The sequence below is a fragment of the Cebus imitator genome, unplaced genomic scaffold, assembly GCF_001604975.1.
Source record: "Cebus imitator isolate Cc_AM_T3 unplaced genomic scaffold, Cebus_imitator-1.0 Scaffold75, whole genome shotgun sequence".
Taxonomy (NCBI): Eukaryota; Metazoa; Chordata; class Mammalia; order Primates; family Cebidae; genus Cebus; species Cebus imitator.
In genome coordinates, this window is record NW_016107390.1 from 2379698 (window position 1) to 2391793 (window position 12096).

At 47.9% G+C, this 12096-nt stretch overlaps 1 protein-coding gene across 1 annotated transcript in view; it reads right to left on the bottom strand.

Moving 5' to 3' along the window:
• KIF26B (kinesin family member 26B) overlaps positions 1 to 12096 on the bottom strand; it is a 555192-nt gene that overhangs the window by 275548 nt on the left and 267548 nt on the right. Inside the window, exon 4 of the mRNA XM_017532087.2 lies at positions 11735 to 11901. Within this exon, the coding sequence (XP_017387576.1) occupies positions 11735 to 11901 (167 nt within the window). The remainder of the gene's footprint in view (positions 1 to 11734; positions 11902 to 12096) is intronic.

The window sequence follows — 12096 nt, forward strand, 5'->3', positions numbered from 1 at the left end:
CTCAAAAATGTAGGCTATTTTTTTTTTAAGAGAAGGGTCTCACTGTGTCACCCAGGCTGGAGCACACTGGTGAGATCATAGCTCACTGCAGCCTCAACCTCCCGGGCTTCAGCGACCTTTCTGCCCCAGCCTCCCAAGTAGCTAGGATTACAGGTATGTGCCAGTACAGTTGGTTGCTTTTTAAAATTTTTTCTAGATACAAGGTCTTGCTATGTTGCTCAGGCTGGTCTTGAACTCCTGACCTCAAGCAATCCTCCCACCTCAGCCTCTCCAAGTACTGGGATTACAGGTTGTAAGCCACGGCACCACCTGGCTGGCCATGATGATTTTTAAATGAGGCAGTACTGAAGAAAGGAGGCAAGTATAGAGATAGGGTATTAGAGTGGTGGCAGAAGTATAGACCAGGAAACAAATTTACACAATATATACTAGATAAAATCGCATCCGCCCCTCGTCCGTCCATCCTCTCCTTCAGTTCACAGGCTTCTACTCTGCTTTTTTTGAATCTACTCCATGTCACCCTATCCTCCCTCTTCAGGCCTCAATTTAAATCATGAGGGTATTCACAAAAAAAGAACTTTCCCCCTCTTACTTTTATTCACTGTTTTCCTTCACGTCAGTATCATGACAATTCCAGCTTGCTGCACTTGAGTGAGTCACAAAGTTATACGGGAACAGAATTCTTAAAGCTCCACCCCATCTTCTTTTTTCCCTTCAGTGTCTTCCTTATTGTTTGGGACCAGTTTACCTAGGGCCATAAAACAACAACAAGGCCAGGCACGATGGCTTACACCTGTAATCCCAGCACTTTACGGGGCCAAGGTGGGCGGATCACCTGAGGTCAGGAGTACAAGACCAGCCTGGCAAACACGGTGAAACCCGTCTCTACTGAAAATACAAAAATTAGCCAGGCATGATGGTGGGTGCTGTAATCTCAGCTATTCAGGAGGCTGAGGTGGGAGAATCGCTTGAACCTGGAGGTGGAGGTTGCAGTGAGCAGAGATTGTGCCACGGCAATCCAGCCTGAGTGATAGAGTGAGACTCCATCTCAAAAAAAAAAATGAAACCTCTTCAAAAGATTCAGAGGTGTGTAGCCCCCTACCTGGAGCTCTCCCAAAGTACAGCTCTCTGAGGGCAGGTCTCTCTCTGTGCGGGTCACTGATATTCTCCATCACCAGCAGCATCTGGTTCATCACAGGAGAGACTTTAAAGGGCTAATTGCTCTTCAACCTTTTCTGTAGGTGGTTTTGTTCTCAGAGAGGTGATGCCAGGTGTTAGAATTCCTGAAGAAGGCCTGGACAGTCATTAGGCAGGGTAACAAAGGGTCCCCTACACAGCCTGGAAAGATGGCGACCAAAGTCATCTACTCAGGAGAGAACGCTGAGACGTCACTGAGGACAGAACTCCATCCTGACAGCTAGTGCCATCTTAACACCATCTGTGGGATTTAGATGAAGTTTACCAAGTACTATCACATTTTCATTTAATCCTCTCCATAATCCTGTAAAGTAGATATGATGATCTCCATTTAACAGAAGAATCGGAAGCTCAGCAAGGTTAAGTTACTTGCCTCAAGTCAGAATGTCGTATTTGGCTGAGAATTCAAGCCTGGGCTTCTCCAACTTTCTATTTGCTTATCCAACATCCTTCTCCCCAAACCGCCGCCCCCGCTCACCTCCCCACCTTTGCCCCTGCTGCAGTATCAGGAAAAAGAAATACAAAAAACAAAAAAAAAAAAAAAAAAAAAAAAAAAAAAAAAAAAAAAAACCATGCCAAATGTGCAATAAGAACTAGAATGCTTAACCCTGAGAGTATCTTACAAGAGTCCCTGGGATTCTTGAGGCCTGTTGAAATTGGTTTGCCTTCAGACATTCACACCAAGACATGAATTGAGCTTTCGACCTAGGCAGAGCTGTGGAAATGATTCCCAGATGTTGGCAGCTGATCGCCAATACCCCAACCAGCTGCCAGTCAGACAAAGGACTTGTTTAACCAGAAAATGCCCCACGTGACCACATTCCCTGCAGCAGAGGATGGGAAGGGGCCGCACACACCGCTTGTTTTCTCTAGCACAGCTCACCGACTCGGAGTGGTGTGTGCCAAGCCATGAATGTCACCTCCGTTACAATCCGTACACCCCAAAATTGGGCAGTTCGGGGGGTCGCAGGGGTTGCATATTGGATGTTAGGGTTATCTATCGGAGGTGTTCTAGGCATGTTTTTAACACGAGGGAAGATCGCGTCGATGTTACATTGTGGCTACTTTTCCTTCAGAGCTTTTGCTGTCTCTCATAAGCAATCCAGGAGGTTCGGCTTCACACAGTAAACGCCTAAGACTGTTTTCTGGGGCCGTTGACATCGGAAGGCACTAAACACACACTTGGCTCCTTCTTAATGTTTCCCTTTCATGTGAGGAGTTAGAGTGAAACCATATTCACGTAACTATGATTCCTAAAAATCCACTTTATCAATATACATGAGTGAGACTCCCTTCTTTTGCAAGAAATCAATGAAGTCTTTTCTAAGCAGAGTAAAGCTACGACCTATCCGGGATAAATAAATAAGAAACCCAGAGGGGAGGGTTTTGCTTCTGGTTCAGCCCTTCAAAGATCTGTGGCCTGACACTGCTTGGCCACTAGTGAAGAAGGGAGGGCCAGCCAGGGCAAAGTGAGCCCAGATACCACCTGCGTCCAAGGAGGACAGACAGAGCCCCACAGGAGGTGGCTCCGCCGGGCTGGCACAGTGTGGGCTCGATAAAACCACAAGGCTGGGCACGGTGGCTCACGCCTGTAATTCCAGCACTTGGGGAGGCAGAGGCAGGCAGATCACGTGAGGTCAGGAGTTCAAGACCATCCTGGCCAACATGGTGAAACCCCGTCTCTAATAAAGACATAAAAATTAGCTGGACATGGTGGCAGGCACCTGTAATCCCAGCTACTCGGGAGGCTGAGGTGGGAGAATTGCTTGAACCTGGGAGGTGGAGGTTGCAGTGAGCCAAGATCACACCATTGCACTCCAGCCTGGGCAACAGAGTGAGACTCTGTCTCAAAAAAAAACAAAAATAAAAACAAAAAAAAACAAAAACAAAACCCAGCAGAAAATGAAACCTCTTCAAAAGCTTCAGAGGTATGTGGCGACCTACCTGGAGCTCTGCTAAAATGCAGCTCTCTGAGGGCAGGTCTCTCTCTGTGTGGGTCACTGATATTCTCAATCACCAGCGGCTTCTGGTTCATCATCGGTGAGACTTTACACTCCCTCCTACAATTGGGCGCCCTGGTTCTGTGGATAGACGGCACAATTATGCACGCCAGCCCTGTCACAAGTATCCCCTAGGAAGTTCAACGGTGGCCCTGCTTCCGTGGGAAGTCCTGGAACGGGAGGACAGGGAGCTGGAATGGGGACAAGGGGATACATTAGGTAAAGGAGAAGAGACAGACACCAAGTAAGAATGGGACCTGCAAAGTGCAAGGAGTGAAGAGTAGACAAAATACGCTCCAGTGAAAACAAAGCAAGAAACAGAAAACCAACAATAACGCAGCGAGGTTCTACGATCTAAGCCCCTAAAAGGGCTTCTTGTTTTTGTAGAGGATCATTCTACCGTCATGGAAACAGTTCCAAGCCGTGAGGCTGGGGGCAGAGACTGTGTCCTGTCCCTCCACAGTAAATTGGTGCCTAAGAGTCAGAGGTCTTGCACCCAGTGCAATTTTTCCTCCACCCAGATCACCTGGGACCAACTGTGGTGTGTTTAGGATAGTTTTTCTCTGGTGATGCTGTTGATGTGTGTGTAAGGGCAAGGTGCGAGCAGCCCTAAAGGGAAATGCGCCTGACAGAACAAAAGCAGCATCAACCATTCCACACCCCTTCCCAGCCTTCCACGACTTCATCAACTCCAAATGCATAGCCAAGTACCACTGTTGTGTGTTAAGTGCCCCGGGACTAAAGAACACCTTCACCATACAAGATTATATATGAAAAGCATTTGCTGAAAGCAGAGCAACGAGATGCTACCTGAATCGGCTGTCAGCGAGAGTGTGGAAATAATGGTAAGCAGACCAGTAACAGCTCTCCATACGGTCAGTCACATGAGGATACACAGCACTGAGAACCGGGGCCACAGGAAATTGACAAGAGAAGCACGTGGCCCTGAGAACAGGGCCTGGGAGCCAGGGCTCAGTCCTCTCTGCTCAGCCTGGCCACAGACCCCAGGACACGAGCAGGGCTTGGTTTTACCACCACCACAACTTTTAGACCCAAGGGGATTATGGTCAAATCCATCATAAAACAGTCAGCGACATGCTCCAGAGGCCTGGAGAGTGCTTTTAGCTAACAAGGAGCCATTCAACACCTACGATGGAGCAGACTGCACAGAGACTGAGACGGACGGAAGCATCAGCACATCTGAGAACAGAAGGTGCTTGGGCCAGCGGCAAAGACTTAGAGGAGGCGGTGGGAGAAAATGAGGGGCCGCTTGGCAAGTGTAGAAGGACAACAGGGGTCACAAAGAATGAATGAGAGCAACAACAGTATTTATCCAGAACATTCCAAACCCAGGAGAGACATACTGTCCCTCAACAGGAAAACACTGTGTAAAGGTAGGAATCTTCAATAGGAGATGGAAAAACAGAGCAAGGGAGGGAAGAAGAGAGGGAGGGAGGGAGGGAGAGCAAGAGAGAGCAGCTCTAACTCATGTGGTAGACTCAATCATGAACAAAAGAACAGATGAGGGGATTTGAAGACGTGAGTAAGCTCTGCTCTGAAGTCAACAGAGCCTGTGATGACAGAATGGAAAGGCATTTATTTATATTAAGCAATAGGAAAATTTAAATAAAGTTGTGGAGAATAAAAAAAACCTTAATTTGATTTTACTTGGAAATTTGATTTGAATTTGGTAGAAAGGCTGTCCACTAAATATAAAAGCTGAACACCAAAAATGTCACCATGTAGAAGTGGTGTCTGAAGGCAGGACTGAAAGGCCACGTCCTCGTCAATGCCACGGAACTGGCAACGTCTGCTCTGCCAAAACTGGACGGTGTCTTTGTGCTCCTGTGATCAACTGTTACCACTTTTCTTTTTTTTTGAGACTAAGTCTTGCTCTGTCGCCCAGGCTGGAGTGCAGTGGTGCGATCTCAGCTCACCGCAACCTCCACCTCCCAGGTTCAAGTGATTCTCCTGCTTCAGCCTCGTGAGTAGCTGAGATTACAGGAGTGCACCACCACATTCGGCTAATTTTTGTATTTTTAATAGAGATGGGGTTTCACCATGTTGGCCAGGCTGGTCTCGAACTCCTGACCTCGTGATCCGCCCGCCTCAGCCTCCCAAAGTGCTGGGATTACAGGCATGAGCCACTGTACCTGGTCACCATTTTTCAAACTCTTGCTCTGAATATAGATGAAAATTCTCCAGAAGCTAATTTTGTCCATGAATTTAAAAAACATGGTTTTTAATGGTTCTTTGGAAAAGAAAATAATTGCAAAGATATGAGGTCACCCAAAAGATCCATTTTTTGTTTCTGGGTTCAATTCTAAGCATAATTCAGAATCCACTAATTGCTCTTCACATAAAAATGAAGGTTCCACTGCCTCAACCTACAAAGCTAGGGTTTCACCCCAAGAGTTTTTATCGGGTTTCATGCACTTCATACTTTAAAAGGTAAAGTAGATCATTAAGTCAATCTTTATTCAAAGTGAACCGTCAGCAAATGGGAAAATCTAATCATCCCCTACTTCACCATTTTCTATTAATGTGAAAATCATGCAAAGAAAAAAAAAATTCCTCGTTTGAAATGTTCTTGATGTTCAAAGCCAGTACATAATAGCTAACCAGCTTGATGATCAATTGTTTCAAACTCTTTTCTGGTCGACTGTTACTATTTTTTCCAGAAACAGTGTTTTTTTCTCAAAAAAAAAAAAAGGTGGGGGGGGTGCTGAAATTCTGAAGCAAAGACAGCCACTAAGATGCTGACTGTTGAAAGCCAGTCTGTGAGAGAGGCTGAAGCACAGAGCAGGTGCCTCAGGCTCCATCCTTCCCGGCAGCAGTGCGGCTCCCACCACCGGGGTGAACGACCACTTTTTCTTTTACTTCTAGTTACACACAAAATGCAAGCCGCAGTTTTTTATTCTTGGATTCAACAGACAGAAAATGATGCCATCAGCGGATCTTTCTAAATGCTCCCTCTCAATTTCTATACTTGTCACAGACCAGTCACCGTGTGTGGATCAGGACAGACCACACTCTGCTTGCTCAAAATTGAAATTCTTAGTTTATAGACACTGAATTTGAGAGGCAACAAGGTCCACCCAGACCTCCACCCACAGTTCTGAAAAGTAAGCATTTAAAAAGAAAGGCTAATTCCACAATATGTATATATTTCAAAACGTGTTTTACTCCATAAATATATACAATGTTTATTAGTCAATCAAAAAAAAAAATAGCGCTTTGGGAGGCCGAGGCAGGTGGATTACTTGAGGTCAGGAGTTTGAGATCACCGTGGCCAGTATGATGAAATCCCATCTCTACTAAAAATACAAAAGTTAGCTGGGTGTGATGGTGCACACCTGTAATCCTACTCAGGAGGCTGAGGCAGAGTGGCTTGAACCTGTGAGGCAGAGGCTACAGTGAGCTGAGATCGCACCACTGCACTCCAGCCTGGAAAACAGTGAGTGAGACTCCATCTCAAAAACAAATAAATAAATACATTTTAGGCCAGGTGCAGGGGCTCATGACTATGATCCCAGCACTATGGGAGGCCAAGGTGGGAGGATTGCTTGAGCCCGAGTTCAAGACCAGCTTGGGCAATAAACACAGGGAGACCCCATCTCTACAAAAAGTAAAAATAAAGTGGCTGGGCACAGCGGTACATTCCTGTGGTCCCAGCTCCTCAGGAGGCTGAAGTGGGAGGATCACTAGAGCCTGGGAAGCTGAGGCTGCAGTGAGAGTGAGATTCTGTCTCAAAAAATAAAAAAAAAAATTTTTAAATAAAAATAAATACATTTTAAATAAAGGTTAATATCACAGAAGAAAGTAAACATCTGTGACCCTCAACAAAGAGGGGGTTTTCTGTTGTTTGTGCTATTGTTGTTCGACTCAGCTTCTCAAATCCCAGGGCCTAGGAGTTTCAAACATGTTTTATAAGCAATCATCAGTTCATGGTTACAGTAAACAAAAACAAAACACCCTATAATACAGTGCCTCACTGTGTCTGTTTAGTGCAGAGAATAGGGACATGGGCCCTCAAGGGAGAGGAGATGAGGGTGGAGTTCCCACTCCCACTCCTGGCTGCGTGGCTTTGGGTCAGCAACTCAGGGAACCACCTTCTTTATCCACAAGACAGAGAAGGTGACGGGCTGTGCCTCACAGGGCCTCTCTGAAAATGAAGGCTCTGCATATGAAGAGCTAGTTAACAGTGAGTGCTGCTTACTGAGTGCTCCGTAAATGTCGGCCACGTGGGCCACAAATGTGGCAAATGCCATCCCTCCCACAGAAATGAAATGGCCCCAGCACAGCCGCTGCCTCTTTCTTTTTCCTTTTCTTTTCTCTTTTCTTTCCTTCCTTCCTTCCCTTTCTTTCCTTTTCTCTTTCTCACTTTCTTTCTTTTTCTCTCTCCTTCCTTCCTTTTTTCTTTTTCTTTCCTTCCTTCCTTCCTCCCTTCCTCCCTTTCTTTCTTTCTTTTGTTCTTTTTTTCTTCCCTTCTTCCTCCTCCTTTTTCTTTCCTTCCTTCCTTCCCTTCCTTCCCTTCTTTCCTTCTTTCCCTCTTTTTTTTGAGACTGTGTCTTGCTTTGTCACCCAGGCTGGAGTAAAGTGACTCATCTCAGCTCACTGCAACCTCCACCTCCTGAGTTCAAGCGATTCTCATGTCTGAGTCTCCCAAGTAGCTGGGATTACAGACATGCACCACCACACCCGGCTGATTTTTGTATTTTTATTAGAGACGGGGACTCGCCATGTTGGCCAAGCTGGTCTTGAACTCCTGGCCTCATGTGATCCATCCACCTTGGTCTCCCAAAGTGCTGGAATTACAGGTGTAAGCCACCATGCCTGGACCAGGACAGCTTCCTGAGAGCTGGCCACCCTTGTGCCCTGACTCCAGGGCCCTGCACGCTCAGAGGACTATGTCTCCACTGCAGTCAGGCAGGAAAAGCTGAAAGTGGTAAGCACAGACTGGAGGTGTAGGAGCTGACTCCGCCCCCGAACCCCTATGAGGACAGACACATACCAAAAGCTGTCATGACCATCACCTTACACAGCTCCGCGTCAGCTAAAACCAAAAGGCTTATTGAACTCAGTTTACAGTCTGACAACATAAGCTGGGCAGGTTTTGGCTATCACACAGACAGCAGAGGATGTAAAGGGGTCAGAGACACCCCTGGGTCTGCCTCTTGGCATGACGGGCCTGGAGCCGGTCATCCACACTTCAGCTTTCGGTGCCCTCAGCGGCAGGGAGGTTATTCATATGCCGTCTCTCTCGTTGGGAGGTGGGAACATCCAGCTAAGAATAGGCCTCACCAACGATGAGAACAACAGGGCGAGGCATGGGCATGAGTAAAGGGCGGGAGATATCTGTAAAGATCGTTCTTTTCACACGGTACTGTTTCCCACTGTGCACTGTAAACCTCTGAATACAAACCACGTGCTTTTAATGCTCATTCCATTAAGTGTCGAGTGCTACCAGCGTTCACGGCAAAGAAAGTCATCATAAAGCTTTGGGGGCCTTACGGATCCTTTCCAGCTCTTTGAAAGCTCACATCTCAAGCCCTCGTCACTCCAAAGTCATGGGTTTCCAGCATTTGTTTGCTGCCTGCGTCACCGGCACGGCCGCCCCAGCTGCGTCACCAGCCCATGCGGGGTAGGTTTTGCCTCAGTATTTCCGTGCCACCTGAGGCTTGGCCAGTGCTTTGCCATCCTTTCCCTGACGTCTGCTTGCTTGTTTGTAAATCCCCCCTCTGATATCCCGACCTCCGGCCTTGGGCACACTGCTTGTCCAACACACTCAGGTTCCCAGCACATCTCATCCCCACGTCCCTTCCTTGCACCTGAGCTCCTGTTCTCCTTCAATTCTGCCCACGGGGAGCCCTCACCTCTCATTTCTTCCTGCTTTAGATTTTTCCTGGATTGTCTTGTGAGTCAGTAAGCCTCCTGTAAAATTCTCTGGCTGGAACTGAATGGAAGGCTTTCCACGTTCAAAGAATTTCAGGTTAGAAAGGCACATCGGAAGTCAATTCCCATCTGAGCACTGAACGTTCCTTCTGGTACCAAGGCCAGGTAATTACTCAACATAACTTTCATCTCCCTCAGGGACACAAATCTCACTCTCTCCTCAAGCCATCGAAATTGCAAGTTCTGCCTTCTGAGCTGGGGATGCGTGTCCTCCCTCATGACTTAGCCTTTGCCTACATACTTGGCTGCTCTACAAAACCAGCCAATCTCCGTTTATACGACAGCCCGAGAGAGAGCCAAGAGCATCCATGGTACACCCCAGAATCCTTCTCTTCTCCAAACGGAACCTGCCGTGAGAGCGCTTCTTAGTCACCCTCCTTTGGACGTGCTCAAATAACCTCCTAGGAGCTCCTGTGCTTGTGACATTTCCTCATAACTGTTCCCTCCCATCATTCTCTCCCTAAGTGGCATGGCCATGGCCTCCCCGTGAGCTTGGAGTCCCTGCTTAATGGGCTGGGACAACACAGAGATTCACGTACAGACAAGGATCCCACAGGGTCCTCATTGCTGGGTGGCCAGCCTGTACACATTTCCTTTCACCTCCCAACATTCGAGTTGGCCCAAGTGTTCACAGGACAATCAACATGGCACCCAGGGACAATCAGGACCCTCAAAGCTGGTCTTCCAACAAGCCGCATGTGCTGCCTTTAGGGTGCCTCTGTCCTCCTCTGCCTTGTCCCTGTCCTAATCAGCCCCCCTTCCTCACATTTGAGTTTTGGATGCCACCATTCAGAACAGCCACACAGCTTCCTTCTCACTGCCATCGCGGTCACCACTTCTACAGCACTTTATCACTTCTCATCACCCTATTTCAGTCTTCAGAGCAATCCTGTAGAGGAGGTATATCATTTCATAGACGGCGAAGCTGAGGCCGAACTGCAACTTGAACCCAAATGGTCTCACGATTTCATATCTGATGCTACCATATTTATTCTAGGCCCTGTTCACTCAGAGGTTTGCAAATCTTAGGCAGAGAAAGTTTTCTAAGGCTCAGTTCCAAATATTAAATTTAAAAAATGAGTTGCAGGCTGGGTGCGTTGGCTCATGCCTGTAATCCCAGCACTTTGGGAGGCCGAGGCAGGCGGATTACGAGGTCAGGTGATCGAGACCAGCCTGGTCAACATGGAATCCCATCCCTACTAAAAATTCAAAAATTAGCTGGGCATGGCGGGGCATGCCTGTAGTCCCAGCTACTCAGGAGACTGAGTCGGGAGAATCGTTTGAACCCAAGAGGCAGAGGTTGCAGTGAGCCGAGATTGCACCACTGCACTCCAGCCTGGGTGGCAGAGCGAGACACCATCGCAAAAAAAAAGATACAGAGAAAAACGTAGAGAAATCCAGTTTCCATTTCTGGCTGTGCTATAACTTGCTCCTAGTGGAACTTCCCTGGTCCCCGTTTTTCTCACTCATAAATAAGGAGCTGGAACCAGACAATCCCTGAAGTCCTTTCCTGCTCAGCTGTCCTTAGTCTCCTGCCCCGTCTCTGCCTTGTTGCTAAAATTAGGGAGAAAACATTGTTGAAATACCTTTCTTTTTTGTTTCTTATATTTTTAAAGTTCCCAAGTTTAGCTGGATAGTATTTGATAACTCTCTGGCTCCTCTATCAAGAAGGAGTAAAAACCCCCCAGCCATCCATTTAATAGCTTTTAAGCAGTTAAGTTTCTAGAATGAGAAGCTAAATCTGGAAACACTCGCCAGAGGGATCCCCCTACAAAAGTTCTTATCCAAAGGAAGACATCTTTACAGCTACACATCACGAGAGCAGTGGTTCCCAGGCCGGGCACGGCGGCTCACGCCTGTAACCCCAGCACTTTCAGAGGCCGAGGCAGGTGGATCACGAGGTCAGGAGATTCAGACCATCCTGGTCAACATGGTGAAACCCCGTCTCTACTAAAAATACAAAAATTAGGCCGGGCGCGGTGGCTCACGCCTGTAATCCCAGCACTTTGGGAGGCCGAGACAGGTGGATCATGAGGTCAAGAGATCGAGACCATCCTGGTCAACATGGCAAAACCCCGTCTCTACTAAAAATACAAAAATTAGCGGGGCATGGTGGTGCATGCCTGTAGTCCCAGCTACTCGGGAGGCTGAGGCAGGAGAATTGCTTGAACCTGGGAGGCAGACTCCACCGTACTCCAGGCTGGGTGACAGAGTGAGACTCCACTGCCCTCCGGCCTAGGTGACAGAGCGAGACCCCATCTTAAAAAAAAGAGAGCAACAGTTCTCAACCCCAGGGCTTTTTGACAATATCTGGGGACATTTTTGGTAGTCACAACTCAGGGAGGGTCCTTCAGGCATACGCCAAGGGGCACACCCTCCAAACCACCCTCCAACACACAGGACAGTCCCCACAAGTTAGCTGGCCCAAGATGTCAAAGTGCCATGGTTGAGAAAGTCCCGTAAACAGCGACATCAAAGAACCTCCCCAAATGCTTTCTGGTGTTTCAGCCGAACTAGTCGACGCGAGAGGTTAACCAGGCACGCACAGCGGAAAGAACCCAGGATCTGAACGGCTCTCTTACCGTGCAAAGAAGGAAGCGGCCACCGAGGTGCCTGCAGAAGTCTCGCTGGCCAAGCAGGAGCCCTGTGAGGCGGGGACGCTGCAGGCAGAAGGCTTGTCTGCATTGTAGCGATTCAGCACTGCCTCGGTCAGTCCCTCCCGGCCACTCTCTGTCATCAGCTGGGAGATCTGACAAGGAAAATAGAGACTGAGCTCATTACCTGTGGCTCGCTGCATTTCCCGACCACTGATGGCATCTCTCTATTTGGGGGAGGGAGGCAAGAGGGAACAGGGTTCCATCCCACCTGCATTCAGCCACACGTGGGTGCTTAGGGCTACTAGGAGGCTATTTTCCAGCATTTTAGCTAGGTGATACCTCCCCGT